General features: G+C 38.1%; 1 protein-coding gene across 1 annotated transcript in view; it reads left to right on the forward strand.

The window, feature by feature from the left end:
- The window catches only part of LOC103515431, a 67,442-nt gene extending 42,720 nt beyond the window's left edge, over positions 1-24,722 (forward strand). Inside the window, exons 5-7 of the mRNA XM_008480373.2 lie at positions 2,208-2,350; positions 10,463-10,620; positions 24,279-24,722. Of these exons, the coding sequence (XP_008478595.1) occupies positions 2,208-2,350; positions 10,463-10,620; positions 24,279-24,509 (532 nt within the window). The 3' untranslated portion in view covers positions 24,510-24,722. The remainder of the gene's footprint in view (positions 1-2,207; positions 2,351-10,462; positions 10,621-24,278) is intronic.
- The last annotated feature ends 212 nt before the right edge of the window (positions 24,723-24,934 follow it).

Consider the following 24,934-nt stretch of genomic DNA (forward strand, 5'->3'; position numbering starts at 1 on the left):
TCTCTCTCTCTATTTCTCCTCATCTCTCTCTCTCTCTTCCTTCATGTTTCGTTCCCAATTCATATTTTGATATTGTTCTACACTATTCTACAGCAAAACAATAGGTTCACGAAGATTTAGAACAACCATTGTTTTGTAGTGGTGTAGAACTTGGGGTAGAAATTGTATAAATACCAGTAAGTTAATGTAACAGCTAGACTCTAGCTTGATAGTAGTTTTTATTAATGTTTGTCTGGTAATTGAAAATCACGGGTTTGAATCCCCTTCCATCACTGTTAACAAATAAAATCAGTATTTATTAAGTAGGTAATACTTATACTTTTGTTAACCTTAATTTCAAAAAGACAGAAAAAAGCACTTGGTTTTCCCAAGCAGAATCACTGTTCAGTTTAGTTCGGAAATTGCGTTAGGTATATCAGGGGACCACCTTAGAGGACAGTGGCTCAATTAGACCAAGATACTCTTTTAAAAAACAATTCCTGTTTAGTATAGATACCGTTTGACAATATTTTCTTAGAGAAGCGTAAAAGAAAAGGTGCAGCGTGTGGAGTATTTCATGGACTACTCCCCAGTATTCAACTTTGCTCCTCGTAATTCGCCACTGTTTTGGGGAGCGCTATTAATTCCTCATGACAACACAATGGCCAGGCGAGGAGAATGGAGGAGGAGAAGAAGAAGAAGAAGAAGAAGAAGAAGAAGAAGAAGAAGAAAGAGTTAGATAAATAGTGAGGAAGAAGAGGAGGAGAACGAGGCGAGAAATAGGACGAGTGGAATGAGAGGTGGAGATGGAGAGAGGAAGGAGAGGAAATGTAACAGAAGAAAAGAGGAGCACAAGGGAAGAAAGAGGAGAATGCAAAAATTGGAGAAGAGAGGCAAAGGATAAGGGAGAAACAATGTAGGAGGAGGAGGAGGAATAAGTGGAAGAAGAGGGAAACAAAGAGGAGGAGATGAAGAAGAAAAATGAGATAGAGGAGGAGGAGGAAGAGATAGAGGAGGAGAAGGAGGAGGAGGAAGAAGAAGAAGAAGAAGAAGAAGAGGAAGAGAAAGAAGAAGAAGATGGCGAAGAAGAATTCAGGAAAAAAGAAACAGGAGGTGGAAAAAAAGGAGAAGGATGAAGAAGAGGAAAAGGAGGAGAGAGGCAAAACAGCAGGGAGGGAGGGAAATACCCTTCCTATTGTTTAACCCCTCATCATTTCCATACTAACTAGGAGCTTTAGATCCCTTACTAAATAGAATTATCCCTTCCCTTGCTAACTAGAGCTTTCTCCTTCCCTTACTAAATAGAATTATCCCTTCCCTTGCTAACTAGAGCTTTCTCCCTCCCTTACTGAACTTCATCCTTCCCTCCGCCCTTGCTAAATGGGAAGGGAGGGCCCTTGCTAACTAGAGCTTTCTCCTTCCCTTACTGAACTTCATCCCTCCCTCTGCCCTTGCTAAATGGGAAGGGAGGGCCCTTGCTAACTAGGAGCTTTGTCTGTTATGTAACAGATAGCTGGTTGTTACAATGCACCAGTTACGTGGATCATCGTCGGTATATTGTTATAAATATGTTACAATATTGTTACATGAGTCCTTAATCCTTATTATAATAATGAAGTTTATCGCTTAATTCCACTATATCCGTATGAAACCTTGATCCTTATTAATGTACCTATTACGTAGGTAGCTTATTGTTTAAGGCTTTAAGTTCATGATCCAAATTTAGACGACTTCCGCCGTGGGAAATGTTATTTTTTAGGTTTGATAGAGGGGCTGTAACTCCTAAGGTCTTATAGTCTCTAAAAAGAAAAGAGAAGGAACAAGGAACACAGGATAGGAGAAAGACAGCTGAGAATAAACGGGTATTTCTATAAAGCTGCTTTATACTTTTTTCTAGTGTTTCGCTAATATTCTCTATTGTTCTACTTTCCGTCTTCTCTTCTTCGCCTTATCCCGTGTACAGACGGGGTCGGCGTTTTTCGTCAGCCCTTTCGTCAGCCTTCGTCAGCCTCTCAATCAGCCCAAACTAGGGCTGACATTTGCTTTTGGCAACAAAATTTTACGCACTTAACCTTTGCTATTTCTTTAGCAAAGGAAATTTCAGCCTGGTATGCTTCCTTTTTAAACTCCCCCAGCCAGACTATGCTGGTCTACTCCCTGTGGTCCCCCAGCCAAACCGTATTGTTCCACTTTACTATTCATATAAAATCGGTGTTTCACTGTTTCAGTTTTCTTCTCTACGTGACGAGTTTCATCAGTATAGAACTGTCCGGTACGTTTGCCCTATTCCTCTACATTTATTGGTACCAGAACGAGTGCAGTTTGGACAACATGCAGTTCAATTCGGTGAACCAGCCCCTGTATCCAAACCGTAAGTTCCTAATTTTCTAAGTGAATTCCTAATTTTACTGAACAAATGAACGAACTGAGTTTTAATTTGCTAATAGGTATCACTTTTAGTTTGTTCGTTTTCGGGTCAAATCAGGGATTTTAGGCTCTCTTTCTTTTTCTTTGAAATTGCTAGACAGTTCACTGCAGTGAACTGTCTAGCAATATGTAACTAGTTCTAAGCAATATGTAACTTTCTATGTAATATGTAACTTTCTATGTAACTAGTTCTAAGTTCGGATCATGATCCGAACTTAGAACTAGGATTAGTTACATAGAAAGTATTTATTTATGGTACCTATATAGTTACAGTACTGTTAGAATGCCAGGTACCTACCTACTGGATAAATAAAGATAAAGCCGAACACCCGAAAAGCCATTTAGTGCAACAGACATCTCCACTAATAAAGATATGCACATTGCATAATTAATTAGATTCACGGCGTTCATAAAAAATCTTTGTAAAAAAGCGGAAAAAAGTGGTTAGCACGGTGAACTATGAAGGTTAGTGGTTCGAGTCTAATTCAAGTATTAAAATTTAGCGTAGTGTACTAAAAGCGGGGAACGTTATTTAAAATTATTTTTTTACTTTCCTTATCCTAGGTATATAAGAAGGAAAGTAATGTAATTTTTAATCCATGAGATGTAGGTATTTGTTCCTGCCTTCCTCCTAGCTTAACTACATAGGAAGATAAGTACCTACTTACCTTTCTGAATAAATTCCTTGAAAAATGTTTGGATAACAACAAAATTCTTTTCGTAAACAATTTAGCAACTAGAGCAAAAAATGAGATGGTAAAAAACGAACAACGTAAAAAAAAAATCATTTTACTTTTTGATCCCTTGTTTTCTCTCTCCCTCTTCCTTTGTGTCTTTCTCTCTCCCTCTTTCACTATCACTCCCATCCTCACTATCTCTCTCTCTCTCTCTCTCCCTTTCTCTCTCTCTCTCTCTCTCTCCCTTTCTCTCTCTCTCTCTCTCTATCTATCTATGAAGAATAAGAGGCAGAGACAGAGAGGATCAGAGGATATAGACGTAAGTGGGGAGAAAAGAGAGGGAAGAGGGAAGAAGAGAGTTGAAAGAGAGGAAGAGAAGAGATCGGGAACGAGTTGGGAGAGTGAGGATGGGAGAGAACGAGTGAGTAGAAATAGAGGAGGTGAGAAATTGAGAGAGAAAGAGAGAGAGAGATTGATTGATTGAAAATAATACAGGTACCTAGGTCTTTATTTTTTAAAGTAATTTACAATAGTATTCGATCTCCTAAGCTAATTTAGAGAGAGAGAGAAATAGACAGAGAGAGATTTCTCTTATTTCTCAACGAGCGAAAAAAAAATGTTTTTATTTACTGAGGTAAGTAGTAGGTGCCTACACCTACCTATTTTATTTTCCAGCGTGTCATAAGTACCTTATGTACCTACTTTCCTATATTTATCTTTCCTACCTACCTTCAATTACCTACCTTTCGTTTTTTTATACTCCCTACTCGTTTTTCGTTATTGATACAAGCCTGAACCCTTTTGTTTTCATGATGACACTTTCGAGTCATCTTTTTTTTTCCTCTCTTCCCCCTCTCTCTCTCGCTCTCTCTTCCCTTCCTCTCTCTTTCTCCCTCTCTCTCTGTCTATCTCCCTCTCTCTGTCTCTCCTTTCAGTCTCATCTTTCTCAATTTTATCCCCCACACCTTCCATCTTTCTGTTTGTTTATTTTCTCCTCCTGCTCCTCCTCCTCCTCCTCCTTCTTCTTCTTCATCATCATCTTCTACTCTTGTTCTCCTTCCTTATAGGGCTTTCTCTTCTTTCTCTCCCTTTCTGTCTCTCAATTTTACCAACCCTTGTTCCATATTTATTTTGTTTATTTTTTCCTCCTTCTTGTTTCTTCTTCTTCTTTTTCTTCTTCTTCGTCCTCCTTTTCGTTTTTATTTGTATTTATTTTTCACTTGTAAGTACATTTTTCCTCTTGTTGAAGTTTTCTCGGTATTTTTTGTTATTTTATTTTGTTTATTTCTTTATTGTTATTATTTTTGACCCGAAAAGAAACGACATGGCTGAAGGGCTGACGCATTTAGACTGGGGACTTTTGAGTCCCATGCTGTGGATATGGTAGACACAATATTTCAACGAAAGAAAGAGTTTTTTTTTCGGTTGTAATATTTTATTTACCATTTTTTGATCTAGAAGAATTTTGGTATGAAGTTTCAATACAAACATAGGTTCGGCACAAACACAGTAAAGTACCTAACTGGTAACGTAACGTAGACATAGAAATATTAAAATTAGGAGTAGGTACCTACCTAAAAAAACAATATTTCAACGAAAGAAAGAGATTTTTTTTCAGTTTTAATATTTTGCATTTACCATTTTTTGATCTAAAAGAATTTTGGTATGAAGTTTCAATACAAACATAGATTCGGCACAAACACAGTAAAGTACCTAACTGGTAACGTAACGTAGACATAGAAATATTAAAATTAGGAGTAGGTACCTACCTAAAAGAAGAAAAACTATTAGAAGAAAAAGCAAAAAAAAATAAGAAGATGTGGAAAAAAGGAAGAAGAAAATATGAAAATGGAAGAAGCACGGAAACAAGGAAGAAAGAGGAAAAAGCTCCTACAGTAGCGTTTCTGTGAATTCTGAACTTTGAACTTACTCTCTCTCACATGAGCATTCTTTAAATGAGCAGTATTAACACGCCTTTGATCTTTTCGAAACATTTCCTTTAAAAAAAAAAGACGTACACGAAAATCAAACCTTCAGAGTTTCAATATCAAAGGAAAAATGGTAATACGTCAGAGTACATTTGCAAGACGAAATAAGGTTCTCCTTCCTTTGAAAAAGGTTATTTTTTCCTTTCTCTCAAAAGGGAGTTCCTTTAAAAAGGTTCTGAAGGAAACAATGAGAAATATTATGCAAAGGCGAAAAATGTTCGCTTCTTATTTAAATTTATTGGAACATTTAATATTCGAAATACATCCATCCAACCAACCATAAATATAAACCTAAACATCGGAGCTTTTATGCGCGATAACTCAAAAGAATTTATTACCTACTAAGGCAAATGGAAATTCAAGTGAAAAGATATCATACCAAGTACATATACATAGGTTATACATCGACTATTTTTTTATTTTTTTTTAATGTTTTTTTTTTAGAGGTTTGATAGAGGGACCTCTAAATACTAAGGTCTTATCGTCCCGAAAGCGAAGAGAGAAGGAAGACAGGACAGGAGAAAGCCAGCCGTTCCGAGAACGAAACTTACCTGTTTAGGATGAAATCCGCCGCGGGTGGTGATTGACTCCGCGGTCTAGCGCTTTGAAGGTAAACGAGCTTCCCGCCAACGAGCTTCACCAGCTTAGTTAGCTTCGAGTGCGTCTGCAGTGTAAGAGCCAGATCACACCTACCCAGCCTAGGTATGTACCAATTTATCAGTCCTAAGGGAGTGTAAAATTCGAAGGAAGTAGATCGAGGGGAAGAAGGAAGTTTGGTATGCTGACAGACATCTTAAGAGGAAGGACTTATGAACAAAATATGAAGAATGATGCCCAAGATCGAGAAAACTGGAGAAGGTTCTGCTGAAACCTGTCATATGACAGATCTACTATTATATATATAAGGGAGTGTATTTTTATTACAATTATAGACCTACCTATTTCCTTCTTAATTATTACACTCCGAAAATCGCCTTTCAAAAATTATGAAATTGCAAAAAGAAATAATAATACTAATATTAATTATGATGAATAAATAAAATAAATAAAAATTAAAATAATTTTATTATTTTTCTCTCGTTTTATTTTACATCATTCTGAAGTGCAAGAGAGTTTTCTGCTATGCTGCTCTCCTAATTAATTCAGATTACTCTGTTTTTCTCTCTGTACATCTCTTTAGAGAAAAAGAGATGGAGATAGAGAAGGAGGAAGAGAAGGGGAAGAGAGAGAGAGGGGAGGCATAAAGAAAGAGAGAGAGAAAAGCACGGGAGAGAGGAAAAGGAGGGAGATATTTTAATTTCAAATGTATAATTAACTATGGGAATGAAGAGAAACAGAGAAAAGACGAGAGAAAGAGAAGGAGAGAGAGAGGAAGAAAAGGGGAAGGACTATGGAGGAGGAAAAGAGGGAGAATGTGTGTTTACGACATAATTTTACACCCCCTCCTCTCTCTTCCTCCTCCCCCCTCTCTCTGCAGAAAAAAAAAAAAAAAAAAACAATCCTAACGAGGGATTTTATTTTTATGTAAATAATGAGAATGAAGGAAGAGAAAGAGAGAGGGAGGGATAGAAAGGAAGAGAGAGGGAGAAAGAAGAAGGGGGAGGAAGAAAGCCTCAGGGTTACTGCTGAAAACATTTCGGCAGGGAATTCGTACATACGAGTAAGAGAGAGGGAGAGATACGAAAGGTGGAAGGAGAAAGAGAGAGAACCAGAATAAGGAGAATGAGAAAAGTAGAGGGAAGGAAAAAAGGAAGAGAGAGAGAGAGAAACTTTTTGAGGAAGGATTGAATTTTTCAAGAGAGAGTGATAAAGTGGAGGGGGAGAGATAGGAAATAAAAAGTAGAAAGATGGAAAGAGATAAAGAGAAGCAAAAATAAAGAGGGAAAGGGAGATCGACAGAGGTAAAGATGGAGAAAGAAAGAAAGAGAGAGGGACAGAGAGAGAGAGAGAAAGAGAGTGGAAAGTAAGGTGGAGAGCTAATTTAATGTCACCTTTCTCTCTCTATCTCCCACCCACCCTCCCTTTCTTTCTCCCTCCCTTTCTTTCTCACTTCCTTCTTCTCCTATTCCTCCATTTCTCTCAGGTTTTTTAATTAATCAAACAAGTCATTTATTTTCATTTATGAACTCCTCTCTCTCTCTCTCTCTGCCTCCTTCTTTTATCCTCCTCGATCTCTTTCTTCTCTGTCTCTTCACTCTTCTTCTTCCTCATTTTTCTTTTAATTCTACTCTCCTCTTCTTCTAGATTTTTGTCTTTTTTTTTTCTTTTCCATTTTACTTACCAAGTACCTGTATATCTTCTCCACTTTTCTCTCCATTCTTTTATTTCTCTCTCTCTCTCACTCTCTCTCTCTACGATTTTCTGCTTTTTTCTGTCTTCCTGTCACCTATTTTTCCAGTGCCTATTTTACAAAAAAAAAAAAAAAAAATGTCACCTTACCAAACCTTATTTGTTTAGGATAAAGTTCTCACCGAGCGGGAATCGAACCCGCAACCCATCTCTTACAAGGCAGGCGTGTTATCCTCCAAGCTAAATACAAGAATAAGATGATCCACGACAAAAGTGGTCTTTTCGTAACTCACCCTGATTGAGAGAAATAGAAATAAAAAACCCCTCGTTCCAAATTTCACACATCGTTCAACTCCATAAACCAATCCATCATGATGTTGACCACAATCCATCATCCAGTGGGACTGAAATTAATTCCAAAATATCTCACCACTCATCCTTTTTTCTGTGGACCTTCGTTGAGAAGATACCCACTCATCCACTTTCTGGACCTTGGGTGAGAAGATATTTGAAGAAAAGGTCAAGAGAGAAAGACGATGGAAGGATGAGAAGAAAATTAGATAAAGAAGAAGAAGAGATAAAAAAAGGAATTTGCTGACACCTAAAAAGGATAAGATCGAGAAGAAGGAAAAGGAGAAGAAGACGAGGAGAAGAGGAAGGGAACAAGAAGAAGAACAAGAGAGAAAGAAGATGGAAGGATGAGAAGAAAGAAAAATACAGAAAAAGGAAGAGAGAGAAGGTGTTGAAAAACAAGGTGGGAAGATACCAAACAACAAAGAAGGAGGATGAGAAACAGTAGAAGAAGGAAGAAGAGGAGGAGGAGAAGATGAAGAAGAAGCAGCAGGACGAAAACAAGGAGGAAAAGGTCAAGAGAGAAAGAAATTTGAAGGATGAGAAGAAAATGAAATACAGAAGAAAGAAAAGAGAGGAGGTGTTGAAAAAGGAGATGGGAAGATACCAAACAACTAAGAAAAGGAGGGAAGGAAATGAAGGAGGATATGAAATAGTAGAAGAAAGAAGAGAAGAAGAAGAAGGGGTAGTAGAAAAAGGCAGAAATCCCTTCTCAAAAATTTCTGTCTATTGAGGACAAAAAAGGGATAGACGCCTTGTGGGCCCCCTTTTAATTTAACTATAAAATTACCCTGGCCTGTCAGTTTTACCTCCCGGCCTGTCAAGTTTTACCTTCGGCCGAAAATAGCCGACAAGTCTGTTTTTTTTTTATATTTACCTACCTACCGAGCAAATTCCTCCAACCTGTCAATTTTACCCCCAATATAGCCTGTCAGGAATATTGTCCCGTGGGAAAGATTTATGAGTCGACCTTTGTGATTTTTTTTCCCCTTCTGAATTACCTTTTTCATATTAGCCTTCTTCTGGCAATAATAAAATAATACCTAGTGTTTTTTTGTACTGCTTTAATAGGACTAAAGAAGTACAGAGTTCTTTAACCCAGCAGTAAGCTAATACTACTTATCTTTGGTTTAACTTCTCAAACAATATTGATGATAAAATTCTATACGGCCAGCCTTGTTAGCTTGGTTGGTAGTGCGTCTGCCTTGTAAGCGCTAGGCCGCGGGTTCGATTCCCGCCCGGGGCGGATTTTATCCTGATGGGATACTTCTTCTTCTCCTCCTCCTCCTCCTCCTCCTCCTCCTTCTACTTCTCCTTCTCTTTCTCACAATTGACTTGTCCCCAGAGTATGAATCTGTACTGGAACATAAAAACTGCACCGGAAAAGCTCTCCGCTGTATATTTTCCATCGTAAAATTTACATAAAATTTACATTATTATGTACATAAATAAGTACATAAAGTCTATGTACAATTGTACGTAAAGAAATACATAAATTTCATGCATTTCGGGTTCGGTGGGTGTACGAGTTTTATGAACGATGAAATCCTCGGGTGAAGAGGGAGTGGGGATCCTGAAGCAAGAGTTAGGTTCCAAATAAAAAGGAAATGTAAAAGTTTTTTACTTTCTATTACCCTTACGTATAGGGAACCTATACAAGGTAATGAGAAAGTATTGCAATCGGTCCAAATTTTCAAAATCGGGAAATGGGTGGAAATATCCGTTTTGGGATCCCCTGATTCCAAAAAAGTATTTTTAGCCCATGGTCTGTACGTATGTATGTATGTAAGTACGTATGTATGTATGTACGTACGTACGTACGTGTGTACTACAGGTTTAAATGGGAAAAGGTGGTATACAAAATATCTCAAGAACAGGTACATAAATTTCATGCATTTCGGGTTCGGTGGGTGTACGAGTTTTATGAACGATGAAATCCTTGGGTGAACAGGGAGTGGGGATCCTGAAGCAAGAGTTAGGTTCCAAATAAAAAGGAAATGTAAAAGTTTGAAGACGTTATTTTTTTTATTTTTTTGAAAAATCATCTTCTTTTGGACGGATGAGATGTTCGAACATGACTTTTTTCAATGAAGGAATCTAAAATTATTATGAAATATGAACGATACCACATTCTCTGGATAAAAATAAACCATTTTATGAGTCTTGAAATAATAAATCTGATTGAGCGAAATTCAATTCAAGATTTTAAGATCATTATTTTCATTACCTACCTATAGACGATAGACGGGTGATTCAAAAGTACAAAATTTCAAATCAAACATCATCCTGAAATAGCAGGATGGAAATTTGTATGAACGCCTGGTATCTGATTTGGTTATGCAATGTGCTAAAGATTCTCAGGACAAAAATAAACCATTTTATGAGTCTTGAAATAATCAATCTGATTGAGCAAAATTCAAATCAAGATTTTAAGATCATTATTTTTATTATAGACGATGGACGGGTGATTCAAAAGTACAAAATTTCAAATCAAACATCATCCTGAAATAACAGGGTGGAAATTTGTATGAACGCCTGGTATCTGATTTGGTTATGCAATGTGCTAAAGATAAAACAGACACTAACGTTTTCACCCTGATTTTATTACTTTAATTTTAGGTTTAGATTAGCTTTTTACTTTTTTTTTTTCTTTACCTAAGACTTATGGAGAAACCTTTTGATAAAATTTAAAAAGACAAATATAGAGCTAAAACTAATTATTATGATTATGCTTCTTCTTTTCTTCCACAGAGTCCTCCTACCAGAGCGGTGCGAACTGTCGTCGGCACCACCCTCCCTATTTGCAACCCCTGTCGATTATCGCGCAATGCTCCCCCAGTGATGTCAATCAGAGGCGATACTACTTCAGCCGAAGTCCTTCCAGCTCGCGGGAGGACAGCCCATTCCCGGTAAATGAAATGTAAATACCAACAATACTTTGTATATTTTAATCTCTCTTTTTTGACTTTCTATTAACTACAATAAATAAGGGGAACCTATTTCAAACTATCCTACTAAGTGTTCCTACACTGTGTTGAAAATGTATTGCAATCGGTCGATTTTTTTTTTTTTAATTATTATTATTATTTTTTTTAAGAAGTTTCATAGAAGGAAACTGTAAATACTAGGGTCTTATCGTCCCGAAATCGAAGAGAGAAGGTAGACAAGATGGGAGAAAGCCGGCCGTTCCGAGAACGAACCTAATCCCTTCAGGATAAAATCTGCCCCTGGCGAGAATCGAACCCGCGGTCTAGCGCTTACAACTTGATTTATCAAAAGCTCGAAATTTATGGAGTTTTAATTTATTCAGAAATCATAAGGGAATTAGGGAATAAAGAATAATAATTCAACTATACACAAACACAATAATCAAATCAGGTGGAAAAATGAACGTATGAGAGAGAGAGAGAGAGAGAGACAGACAGACAGAGAGAGAGAGGTGTTATGACAGTGTTATATCAACATGGTGAGGGATTTAAAATTCAATGACACAAAGAGATGAAAGAAAATAACATAAAGGTAGGTATTACCCACATAATCATGAAATACCTATAAGTACCGAAAACAAAATGTAGGGAATTTATACAAACACGTATAAAACATATTGGAATGGGGAGAAAGGGAAGGAGAGAGGGAAATACAGAGACAAAGAAAGGGACAGGGAGAGAAAAAAAGGAGAGAAAGTGGGACGAATTGGAGGGAGGAAAGAGGGAGATTTTATCACCATTAAAAAAGAGGTATTAATGAATATTGGAGGTGTGAACTGGAGGCAGAAGGAAGAGAGGTAAAAACAAGGGAATATAAAATGGATAAAACATGATTAAATAACAAAACAAAATGATAACAATACAACATGGTGAGGGATTTAAAATTCAATGACACAAAGAGATGAAAGAAAATAACATAGTGGTAGGTATTACCCACATAATCATGAAATACCTATAAATACAGAAAACAAAATGTAGGGAATTTATACAAACACGTATAAAACATATTGGAATGGGGAGAAAGGGAAGGAGAGAGGAAATACAGAGACAAAGAAAGGGACAGGGAGAGAAAAAAAAGGAGAGAAAGTGGGACGAATTGGAGGGAGGAAAGAGGGAGATGTTATCACCATTAAAAAAGAGGTATTAATGAATATTGGAGGTGTGAACTGGAGGCAGACGGAAGAGAGGTAAAAACAGGGGAATATAAAATGGATAAAACATGATTAAATAACAAAACAAAATGATAACAATATTCAACAAGGAAACCGTATAAAAACAAATAAATTCAAACAAGCTCCAAAGGGAAAATGTAAATAAATGAAGAAGAAAAGGGGACTGTAGCATCCTGATTTCATTTTACAAGCGCTAGGTCGCGGGTTCAATTCCCGTCCGGGTGAGCATAATCCTAAACAGATAATGTTCTCGGAACGGCTAGCTTTCTCCTATCTTGTCCTCTTTCTCTCTTCAATTTGGGGACGAAAGAAACATCGTTTTTACTGTTCCCTCGTTTAAATTTGCTCCTATAGTTTTTGATTTTATTATTTTTCTATTCTGAACCAAAATTAGTGGATGTAACTAAATTTCCGTAGAAAAAGAGTAGGTCTAACATTTGCACCAGAACCAAAAATGTCACTGATCTAACGATGATAACAACACCGGCCCCGCTGGGGAGGGAAAAGGGAAAGAAGGAGGAGTATTCGAAGAAAAATAAGAAGAAGAAGAAGAAGACGAAAAAGGTTGTCCCTGGCAAAAGGGCGGAAAGGAAAAATCCCTGGGGAATTTGGTCTCTATAAATCCAAATCTCCCTTTTCATCCTACAAGCTCTCTCTCTCTCTCTCTCCCTCTCTTTCTCTCTCTCTCTCTCTCTCAATTTGCTTGTTTTGAAATTTCTATGTTACGTTTATTTTCCTTTCATAATAATTCCTCCAATTCTATTAATATTTTTCCCTCTTTGTTTTTGCATTATTATTTATCCAATTATTATTCTTTGAACTCGAATCCTGTGTTCTCTTTCTGTGAATTTGTTGTTTGTTTAAAAAGGAAAGAAGTATTTTTATTTTGAATTCTAGATGTATAAAAGACTTGAATACACAGATATTTAGCTTTTTGCACTGTCCAAAGTAGAAAAGCATTCAAGCCCTCATCACAAAATTATTTAGACAACGAATTCCAGTCCACCCTGTAGATGACGGTAATTAAAGGCGATATGGAGAGTTTGTATGGAGACTCACTTTCTGATACACCCTGTCAATCTAGGTTGAATGCTAAATATCGCCATGAAGGGCTCCTTCTAATGTCTCTAAAATACGGCGTGTCCAAATCTCCAGTTGTAATCAATTAAGGCCAAAATTTCAAGACATCAAAAGGCCGTACTCAGATAAGTCTGAGAGAGAAAGTCATATTATGATTCACAACCTACTAAGATAAGTTTGAGAACCAGCCATATGATTCAGTGGGTTTGTACATTCTTCTGCATTGGTACCTACATCCTACTACATAGATTTTTTTTAAGTTTGACAGGAGATAGGAGAAAGCCGACCGTTCCGAGAACGAACCTTCCGCCCCGGACAGGAATCTATCGCCCCTTTCTCTAAAATTATGAAAATATATGAACGATACCACATTCTAGGGTGGAAATTTGTATGAACGCCTGGTATCTGATTTAGTTATGCAATGTGCTAAAGATAAAACAGTAGTGTCGTTTTCACACTGATTTTATTTTCACACTGGTACTTCAATTTTATGTTTAGATTAGATTTTTACTTTTTTTTTTACCTAAGCCTTATTGAGAAACCTTTTGATAAAATTTAAAAAGACAAATATATAACTAGCACGATGGTAACAGTCCTCTTTGAATGTTGAATAAATGATATCAGCTATTAGGTAGATATTAAAGCGAGCATTACATACAATTTAGGTAATTTATTAAGTATAAAAGATTAAATGTAGGTTACATGCACGGTTCAAATGTATACATAGGTAGATATTGTGTACCTATATTATTAAAATATTTACATGTAAAGTTCAGAGTTTCATGGTTACATCTATTTGTGTAAAATGGATGTATCCGTGAAATTATGTACAAAAATGTAGGTATTGTAAAGGAATGCGTGTCTACAGGGATGTGGGGAAGTTTCTTTATGTAAGTCTTGTACCTACCTACATAACATGGGAATTGGGAATGCATTATATCAAATGGAGGTAGGTACACATGTATTATTTGATGTGTACCTACCTATCTACCTAAAGCATGAATTTTATTCTAATATGTTGTGAAAGTATGTTAGGGAGGGAAGGAAGAGAGAGAGGAGAGATAGAGAGACAGGAGGAAGTGAAGGGGGAGAGGGAGGGCGGGAGGGAAGAGAGAGGGGGAAAGGAAAGAGTGGAGAAATTAGAGAGAGACAGGAGGAAGGGAAGGGGAGAGATGAGGGAGGGAAGGAAGAGAGAGAGAAGAGGAAGGGAGAAAGGAGGAAGAGAAAAGAGAGAGAGAGAGAGGAGGAGGAGGAGAAAGGAATGTAAAAGAGTGATGGGGAAAACATACATAATATTATTAAAGTTAAAGGTGATGTAGGTATGCCATATTTGATGTGTATTTACCGTTACCGCCATTACCGCATTAGATATTTTATTATAATATTGTAAATGCTTGTGTACAAAACTACATAGGTAGGTATGTAATATTTTTGATGTGAGGGAAAGAACCCGCAGATTTATCATACAAAGGTTTCCCTTGGAAGAGGGAGATAAAAGAGAAGGTTGGTTCAAAAAGGAGAGAGAAAGGGAGAGGAGAGAGAGAGGGAGAAAAGCAAAATGAGAAGAAAATTTACCATTTACCTACCATGTAAATTTAAATTCTAAGCAAAATGGATACCTATTTAATTACCTACATAATCGTAGGTACCTACATTACCTACCTATGTATGATTAAATTACCTATTACTATTACCTAATGTTTAATTGTTGATACCCTTCTCTGTCCCAATAGGGTAGACAACATTTTTGCCCAGGGGTGCAGCTGGAAATTTCCATTTTTTTTTTTTTCCTTTTTTTTGTAAAACCGTAAAACTTGCCAACAGAGGAAATTTCTACCCCTAGCTGCAAGCAGGATTAAAAAGGGACCAAAACCGCATCAGATGAGGCAAACTTTTTTCCTCCCTATTAGGACAAAGAGTCTCGATCTCTCTCTCCCTCTCTCGGTTTCTTTCATTTCTCTTTCTCTATCCAAATAGTTCGTTTCTCTATCTTTTTCTCTCTCTTCTTTTTGCTTCTCTTATTCTATCCCCTCTATGTCTCTCCTTCTCCCTCCCATTCCCATCTACTTGTCTTTTCATTTCATGCATTCCCCTCCTTCTTCCACTCTCTCTCCTTCTCTTTCCCCTTCAATCTCTTCCACCTTCTTCTCTTCCTCGTTCTACTCTTCTTCTTCTTCCTACATCTCTTAACTCTTCTCTCCCCTTCTTTTATATTCCCCTTCCTTTCTCTCCTCTTCCCCTCTCCCTCTTATCCATCCACCCTTATCCCCCCCACTCCCCCTCTCAATTCTCTCGGTGTGTGAGCAAATTGTACATATCCTTCTTTCTCTCCTTCCCCCTCCATATCCTATCCTCCCTCCAGCTCTCTCTCTCTCACTGTCCTCCTTCTTCTCTCTCTCTCTCCCTCTCTCTCCTTCTCTTTCCCTTCAATCTCTTCCACCTTCTTCTCTTCCTCGTTCTACTCTTCTTCTTCCTACATCTCTTAACTCTTCTCTCCCCTTCTCTTATCTTCCCCTTCTTTCTCTCCTCTTCCCCTCTCCCTCTTATCCATCCACCCTTATCCCCCCCACTCCCCCTCTCAATTCTCTCGGTGTGTGAGCAAATTTCGCAAAAAGATCCAAAAAGTTTCCCAAAACCGCACACTCTCTACAATGTTGTTTGCTCAGCATTAAATTCAAAATGCAAATAATTCCAACACTCTACCCCATCAGCATAACTGTTAACGAAATGCTGAAATACTACATGATTATGTTGGAAATACATGGGAAGTTTTGTGTTTGGAGAGGAAACCTAGGAAAACTTGTTTGAACTTGGAACTTTAAGTTGTTTTAAGAGTGTGGAAGAAGGGCGAGGGGATTTAACATGAAAAAGTTATTTACCAAACCATTTGGAGAAATCAAAAATTAGGATGCGTCCACAGAAAGAAAGGTGTTTGGATTTTTGTCTTCTTTTTGCTTAGCTTCTTTTCGGAAAAGTGATCACTGGAAAATTGCCCACTGCTTCAATAGAAACAGAATGGAACAGTGGTCAAGGGTCGGTTTCCGAAAGGAAAATACACTCCAGATTGTAGGATTGAAAAGCTCTTTTTTTTCTCTTTTTTTTTTTAAGAGGTTTGACAGAGGGAACTGTAACTGCTAGGGTCTTATCGTCCCGAAATCGAAGAGAGAAGGAAGACAGGTATCAGAAAACTATTTAGATAACGAATTCGAATCCACCCTGTAGATGACTGTAATTGAAGGCGATATGGAGAGTTTGTATGGAGTCTCACTTTCTGATACACCCTGTCGATCTAGGTTGAATGCTAAATATCGCCATGAAGGGCTCCTTCTAATGTCTCTAATATACAGGGTGTCCAAAATTCCAGTTATAATCAATTACGGCCAAAATTTCAAGACATCAAAAGGCCGTACTCAGATAAGTCTGAGAGAGAAAGTCATATTCTGATTCACAACCTACTAAGATAAGTTTGAGAAAGAGCCATATGATTCAGTAGGTTTGTACATTCTTCTGCATTGGTACCTACATCCTACTACATAGATTTTTTTTTTTTTTTAAGTTTGACAGGAGATAGGAGAAAGCCGACCGTTCCGAGAACGAACCTTCCGCCCCGGACAGGAATCTATCGTCCCTTTCAAGCTAAAAAGACCGAGCGTACTTATACTCGGAAATTCTGAGAAAAAGCCATAGTCAATAGGGTGAACATATGAAAGTTTTTCTGCTGAAGTTTTTCTTAGAAATCCACCTTTTTTCTGCGAAAGTCTTTCACTTCTGGGACACCCTGTATGTCCATATCGGAAAGTTATAAGATTCGAGTGTAAGTAAAGTGAAAATACCCCTTTCAAGCTAAAAAGACCGAGCGTACTACTCAGAAATTCTGAGAAAAAGCCATAGTCAATAGGGTGAACATATGAAAGTTTTTCTGCTGAAATTTTTCTTAGAAATCCACCCTTTTTCTGCGAAAGTCTTTCACTTCTGGGACACCCTGTATGTCCATATCGGAAAGTTATAAGATTCGAGTGTAAGTAAAGTGAAAATAAGTCCTGAGGAGTATTTTGGCATTCAACGAACAATCTGGTACGGCTAAAATTCTTGATAAAAAAAAATATCAAAACTGTGAGGCTCGATTTTAGGAATTTTGGTATCATTAGAGGTTTATTTGCAGAACGTTCTTGGTTCTAGTCACTATAGGAATATGGTTGGTCTAAAGTTCTAAATCGTGTAAAGAAGTCCCGGATATAGTTTTATTGTAAAATAGGTTTTTCGAAATTTTAAAGGATAGCACTTTTTACTTTCCTTTTGCTTTTTAGTGCTCTCGTATTGGCTCAGGACCCTAAATAGTGGTGTGACTATTTCAACTAAAACTTCCGTTGCACTGAGGTTAGATGTTGGGCTTAATTCCGGTTGAATTGCATCCAGCTCACACTTTTCACTACAATATGCTTCACTACGTTCACACTTTTTCCGCAGAATGTCAAAACCTTTCGTTGTGTGACAGAGTGTAGTTTTACTTATCAACACCTTCTTTGGGCTATTGGACGTTCTGAAATCGAAGAGAGAAGGAACGCAGGATAGGAGAAAGCCAGCCGTTCCGAGAACAAATATTATCCGGTCAGGATAAAATACGCCTCGGGTGGGAATCGAACCCGCGTCCTAGCGCTTGCAAGGCAGACGCGCTACCAACCAAGCTAACTAGGCTGGGCAACCAACAAGAAACCAAATTTTATTAACTTCAGGTAATCTAACAGGAACTGGTGCTTCTAACCCTAAAAATTAAAACCCTCTGACCTATCTTGATTGACTAATACATAGAACTATATTAACTGTTAATATAATTAGACCCTCGGAACGGCTGGCTTTCTCCTATCCTGTCTTCCTTCTATCTTCGATTTCGGGACGATAAGACCATAGCAGTTACAGTTCCCTCTGTCAAACCTCTTAAAAAAAAATATATAATTAGAGAAAGGGCTCCTAACATCGGCCCTGGCCCCCCATAGACGGCCACATCTCATTCATATTCCGAGAGAGTGTCCAGTAGAGCCTCTATGATATCACGTGTGAGTCGGGTCATTCAGAGTGGCCCACCAGTGGCGGCGGTCAGGAAAAAGTGGGCCGAAAGTAGGCCATCTATAGGCTGGTGATGAAAGTGAAAGCATGGTCAAGAGATAGATCAATCTCAGAAGGGGATAAAAGGGGAAAAATGGACTGATCTCGGCCGATAGGGTCGAATAAATTGGAACAGATCACATGAGTAGCCCAGTTCCAAAAGGGGACATTTTTTTTTTTTTTTTTTTTTTTTTTTTTTTTTAGCACTGAGCAACATGGGTGTGAAGGTATTGAAGCTGAAATGCGTAGGTACCTATGTGTAGATTATAGGTATGTAGGTACCTTTGTGTAGATTGTAGAAGATAAACTAGGTAGGTAGGCGTAAAATTTAGGATTCAGTAAAGTTCAGAATTCAGCCAAAAAAAGGTCCAATTTAACCTAAAATTTCAGAGAGAGGGAATGAGAGTATGCACCTAATACTAATATCGAGCCACAAAAATAAATAAATAAATAAAAATAAAAAAAGCAAGGGCTCAGAGGAATGAGCTTTTGAGCTTACTCTTACATGAACACGAAAAAAAATATTAATTTCGCATCATCATTTCCCAATTCCCTTACACAAAAAAACCCAATCTAAGGCTTAGGTGTAGGAGCTAGACAGCCCTAAAGGATGGGTCAAGCTTCTACGAATCATTATGCCTACTCTATCTCTCTCTTTTTTCTCTCTCTCTCTCTCCCCCAAAATAAAAACATTTTTCTTTCTTTATGCTGCTATAAAAATATTAATTTCGCATCATCATTTCCCAATTCCCTTACACAAAAAACCCAATCTGAGGCTTAGGTGTAGGGGCTAGACAGCCCTAAAGGATGGGTTAAACTTCTAGGAATCATTATGCCTACTCTATCTCTCTCTTTTTTCTCTCTCTCTCTCTCCCCCAAAATAAAAACATTTTTCTTTCTTTATGCTGCTATTAAAAATGAGTTTCATATATATTTCCCCTCCTCTCCTCCTCCTCCTCTCTCTCCTCTTCTCCTTTCCCTCTTCATTTCTACCTATTTCTCTCTTTCTCCTACTCACTCATTCTCTCTCCCTTTCCTCTTCTATCTAATCCCTCTATCTCATTTTATCCCCTCCAAATGTTGGATTACAGCTAGAGAGAGAGAGAGAGAGAGAGACGTACCGTGTTAAAGAGCGAAGCGAAATTCAGAAATAAATTGGTCCCTGTTGTATCTTTCTCTCTTTCTCTCTCTCTCTCTCTCCTCCCTTCTTTCCCTCCCTCTTTATCTCCCTCCATTCATCCCTTACTCTTTCTCTCCCTCACTCTCTCTTCATCCATCCCTTCTTCCCCTATACCTTCTCATCTGGTAGAGAACATATTAACTCATTTTTCTTCCAACGAATCCTCCCTCTTCCCTCCCTCCCTCCCTCTTTTTCAGATCAAATCTCCCTCCCTTCTCCCTCTCTCTCTCTCTCTCTTTCTCTCGTCTTTCCTTTTCTCTCGTCTTTCCTTTTCTCACCTTATCTTCCATTTTTCCCCTACTCGATGCCTTCATATTTCTCTTTACCTCTCCCTCCCTTCCCTCTTACCCCCTTCTTGTCCTTCTCCCTTTTTCACAATTCTTTTTCTCCCTCTTTACCTTTCTCTCTTTCCTCTTCTTTTAATTCCCTTTCTCTCCTCCTCTCCTTTTCCTCTTTCGTTTTATCTCTCACTTGAGTTAATTCAAAAACTTCACCATACCTACTTTTTCTCTTGCCAGCATTTTCGGACAGGAAAAAAAACCTCCCTCTCCTCTTTCTCCCCTCCTTTTCTCTCCCTTCTCCTTCTTCTTCTTCTTCATCTTCTCCTTCTCCCCTCTTTCTCTTCCCGCGTTATCTTTTCATTTTCGACCACACTTGAGAGCGGGAAAAAAAGAAAATTAACAATATTTCTCCCCAGAGAAAATGTAATGTGAAAGAGAGAGAGAGAGAAAGAGAGAGAGAGAGAGAGAGAGAGAGAGAGAGAGAGAGGGAAATAAATGAAAATTATGCCCTTGACTGAGCCAGAGCAAGCATTCTGTGTGAGTGTGCTGTGGAAAGTTCTTTCTCTTTATAGCGGAAACTTTTTTTTACCTACCCACCTACCTCCTTACGTTTCTTATACCTTATCTAAATAATGATAATAACAAAAGTAGGTGTGTTTGGTTAATAATAAAAGAAAATTTTAACTGTGTTAAGGGATATTTAAATGCTTGTCACAAAAATCGTTCCCCGATTATTTCACCTAAATAAATTTTATGACTTGACTCGGACTCGAATTACCAACCGCCAGATCTAAAATAAAGTGCGTTAACCACTGCACCAACTGAGGTTGGTGTGTATGGTTGATAATAAATTTATAATATTCCCTCAAATTAAAAGATCTACCTTTGATTATAATTTCAGTGGTAAAGGTACCTCTCACAAAGCTCAAAAAATAGTGTATTACTGTATCTGTTTGTTGTTTTTATCCCCTGCTTCTCCTTATCCTCGTCTTCCTTCTCCAACTTTTCTTATTTTTATTATTCTCCTTCTCCTCCTACTCCTTCTTCTTCTTCTTCTCCTCCTCCTTCTCCTTCTCCTCCTCCTCCTTCTTCTTCTTCTTCTTCTCCTCCTTCTCCTCCTCCTCCTTCTCCTTCTCCTCCTCCTCCTTCTTCTTCTTCTTCTTCTTCTCCTCCTCCTCCTCCTCCTCCTTCTTCTTCTTCTTCTTCTCTTACTTCTTGTTCTTGTTCTTCTTCTTCTTCTTCTTCTTCTTCTTCTTCTTCTTCTTCTTCTTCTTCTTCTTCTCCTTCTCCTCCTCCTTCTTCCTATCTTTTTATCTCTCTTCTTTTTGCTTCTCTTATTCTCTCCCCTCTATGTCTCTCCTTCTCCCTCCCATTCCCATCTACTTTTCATTTCATGCATTCCCCTCCTTCTTCCACTCACTCTATCTCCTTCCTAATACATATCCTTCTTTCTCTCCTTCCCCCTCCATATCCTATCCTCCCTCCAGCTCACTCTCTCCCTCTCACTGTCCTCCTTCTTCTCTCTCTCTCTCTCTCTCCCTCTCTCTCTCCTTCTCTTCCCCTTCAATCTCTTCCACCTTCTTCTCTTCCTCGTTCTACTCTTCTTCTTCTTCCTACATCTCTTTACTCTTCTCTCCCCTTCTCTTATCTTTCCCCTTCTTTCTCTCCGCTTCCCCTCTCCCTTTTATCCATCCACCCTTATCCCCCCCACTCCCCCCCTCAATTCTCTCGGTGTGTGAGCAAATTTCGCAAAAAGACTCAAAAAGTTTCCCAAAACCGCACACTCTCTACAATGTTGTTTGCTCAGCATTAAATTCAAAATGCAAATAATTCCAACAGTCTACCCCATCAGCATAACTGTTAACGAAATGCTGAAATACTACATGATTATGTTGGAAATACATGGAAAGTTTTGTGTTTGGAGAGGAAACCTAGGAAAACTTGTTTGAACTTGGAACTTTAAGTTGTTTCAAGAGTGTGGAAGAAGGACGAGGGGATTTAACATGAAAAAGTTATTTACCAAACCATTTGGAGAAATCAAAAATTAGGATGCGTCCACAGAAAGAATAGGTATTTGCTGGAACATAACTAATTAATATCAACTTTGGCAGAAATACCATATACCTATACCAACAGATTCCCTTAGATTTTAGCTTCTTTCAAGACCAAAATAATAATAATAATAAAATACGTTACTTTTTTCAAAAGATATGAGTTTTTTGTGTTTTCCTTAAAATTGTCCACTTTTGGAACTGGACCACTCACTTACTTTATTATTCCTGGTCCGTCGCATGTCGCAGGGTCGCCACTGATGTTTATATGATCCGTATAACACTCACCAGTCTAGGTAGGGGTTTGGGTTTGGATATCGATAGAAAGTGGTTTCACTGGTTTTGGTCGCTTGATAGATTTACCCACCAACTTTACCGACCAGATTGATAAGAGTCGTTCCCAATACAGGGTGGTACTGGGGTTTTGGAAAGTGATCCGAAATACCTGTCTCGAAACTTTTGAAACATGCTTTAAAAGAACTAGAAAGAAGGGTCGAAAGTAGATAATCAAGACTTTAAAAAGCAGTGAAAAAGTCAAAATATTTTTGACACAGGAAATCATGAACTTTCGAATTCGCTAAGTTCAGATCAGTTTTTTTTTTTTTTTTTTTTTTTTTTTTTTTTTTTGTGTCCGGGGCGGAAGGTTCGTTCTCGGAACGGTCGGCTTTCTCCTATCTCCTGTCAAACTTAAAAAAAATCTATGTAGTAGGATGTAGGTACCAATGCAGAAGAATGTACAAACCCACTGAATCATATGGCTGGTTCTCAAACTTATCTTAGTAGGTTGTGAATCATAATATGACTTTCTCTCTCAGACTTATCTGAGTACGGCCTTTTGATGTCTTGAAATTTTGGCCTTAATTGATTACAACTGGAGATTTGGACACGCCGTATTTTAGAGACATTAGAAGGAGCCCTTCATGGCGATATTTAGCATTCAACCTAGATTGACAGGGTGTATCAGAAAGTGAGTCTCCATACAAACTCTCCATATCGCCTTTAATTACCGTCATCTACAGGGTGGACTGGAATTCGTTGTCTAAATAATTTTGTGATGAGGGCTTGAATGCTTTTCTACTTTGGACAGTGCAAAAAGCTAAATATCTGTGTATTCAAGTCTTTTATACATCTAGAATTCAATATAAAAACAAAATAAAAAATAATAATAAATAAGGAAAGTAAAAAGGATTAAGCAAAATATTTCTCAGGGCCACGTGGATATTTCCCTTTTGCTCTTTTTAGTCCGTCCTTCCTTTATTTCCCTTCTTCTTTCCTTGTTAAACAAAAAACAAATTACAGAAAGAGAACACAGGATTCGAGCTCAAAGAATAATAATTGGATAAATAATAATGCAAAAACAAAGAGGGAAAAATAATAATAGAATTGGAGGAATTATTATGAAAGGAAAATAAACGTAAACATAGAAATTTTAAAACAAGCAAATTGAGAGAGAGAGAGAGCTTGTAGGATGAAAAGGGAGATTTGGATTTATAGAGACCAAATTCCCCAGGGATTTTTCCTTATCCGCCCTTTTGCCAGGGACAACCTTTTTCGTCTTCTTCTTCTTATTTTTCTTCGAATACTCCTCCTTCTTCTGTTTCTTCTTCTCCTCCTTCTTTCCATTTTCCCTCCCCAGCGGGGCCGGTGTTGTTGTCATCGTTAGATCAGTGACATTTTTGGTTCTGGTGCAAATGTTAGACCTACTCTTTTTCTACGGAAATTTAGCTACATCCACTAATTTTAGTTCAGAATAGAAAAAATAATAAAATGAAAAACTAGGAGCAAATTTAAATCCCAAAAAGAAACGTTTCCAGCCGCCACTACAGGAGCGTGTTTGTTTATTTTCCTATTTATTTAGGTAGGTACTTATTCCGAAAAACAAAGGACGACAATTCATTTTAGTCTCTGGAAAATTGCGCCACGCTCCGGGAGAATGGCACAAAACGAATAAAAGGCGCAAAGTAAAGAGAAAAACAAATTAAAATGTTCGTTCCTCTGTTCCTTATTCCCCTCCCTTTTATCTCGCCTTCCCCTTCTTCCCTTTTATCTGCCTTTTATTTCTCTCTCGCAATCCGTTTCGGTCTCTTTTTCCCTTTTCCCGGCCCCATTCAGGCTGGGTGAGGTTAATATGAGGAGCCGGGTAACTTGCCGCCGAGTGAAGGGTAAACCCTCCGTCACTAAAGAAGACCTTAGAACTTAGTTACCTAGACTCCATACTTGAGTGATGTAGTCATCTCCCATGGCGTAGTGGTCACTGCGCTCGCCTTGCACGCGGGAGACCCGGGTTCGATTCCCGGCGGGGTCAAGAAATTTGTATAGGTATTTGGATTTTTGTCTACCTTCTTGCTTAGCTCCTTTTCGGAAAAGTGATCACTGGAAAATTGCCCACTGCTTCAATAGAAACTGACTGGAGGAAAGCCCTTCTTTTTTTAGAGTAAGTGCACCTATGGTCGGCTGGGTACCAATAATCGACACTCTGTCAGATCTCTATTATCATAAACTGTCCGATTTACGGTTGAGAAGTTGCGGGTTCGATACTCCCCTGTGTCAACAAATTTCCCTTTTATTCGTGAATGAGGAAAGCCCTTCTTTTTTTAGAGTAAGTGCACCTATGGTCGGCTGGGTACCAATAATCGACACTCTGTCAGATCTCTATTATCATTAGGTATTAAATTTAAATTAATTCACTTCGACCTGTTTCGTGTGATTTCAGAGGATAACCGACATCAGCTCCACGTACCAGGCAGAACTAGAGAGGGGCGGCCATCTTGACGTCCATTACGGAGGTTGGGTGGAAGAGATGGCCTATCATAATAGCACGGGATGGGAGTACTCACCGGAAGACGCATTTGTCACCATAGATCTGCCCTTGCCACCGGATATTATGGATGTGAACCAGGGAGTGGGGTCGGGAGGTGCGAGTAAAAAGACAACTCTGGTGTGAACTGACAGCACCGTGTGAAGTGAGTTGGCAGCGCCATCTAGAGTCGAGTACAAAAACACTTGAAATAGCTTTTAAATATGGACGGACAAATGGAGGGACTAGGTTTGGGGGTTTACTGGTCCTGTATTAACCCTTCTTTAAATGAAAACATCAAGGGGTTTTCAGAGATCACTTCTATAGGAAGAAATTGCATGATTAACCAATTTTCACACCTCTAATCTGGCTTTTGATGTAGGTAGTAGAGAAAATGTTCTGATTGTTATGAACAAAGCGAAGGCCTAATTTAGATAAATTTAATCGTGTTATCTGTTCTAATTCTTTGTTGTATTTTATTCTGAAAATATAGGCTATGATATTCAATTTTAACACAATTTATGTCAGGGGCTCAATATGTTTTTTATCAGATTATTTTTCCAGCACTACAT

Source organism: Diaphorina citri, unplaced genomic scaffold, assembly GCF_000475195.1.
Source record: "Diaphorina citri unplaced genomic scaffold, Diaci psyllid genome assembly version 1.1 scaffold1339, whole genome shotgun sequence".
In the NCBI taxonomy this organism is placed as follows: Eukaryota; Metazoa; Arthropoda; class Insecta; order Hemiptera; family Psyllidae; genus Diaphorina; species Diaphorina citri.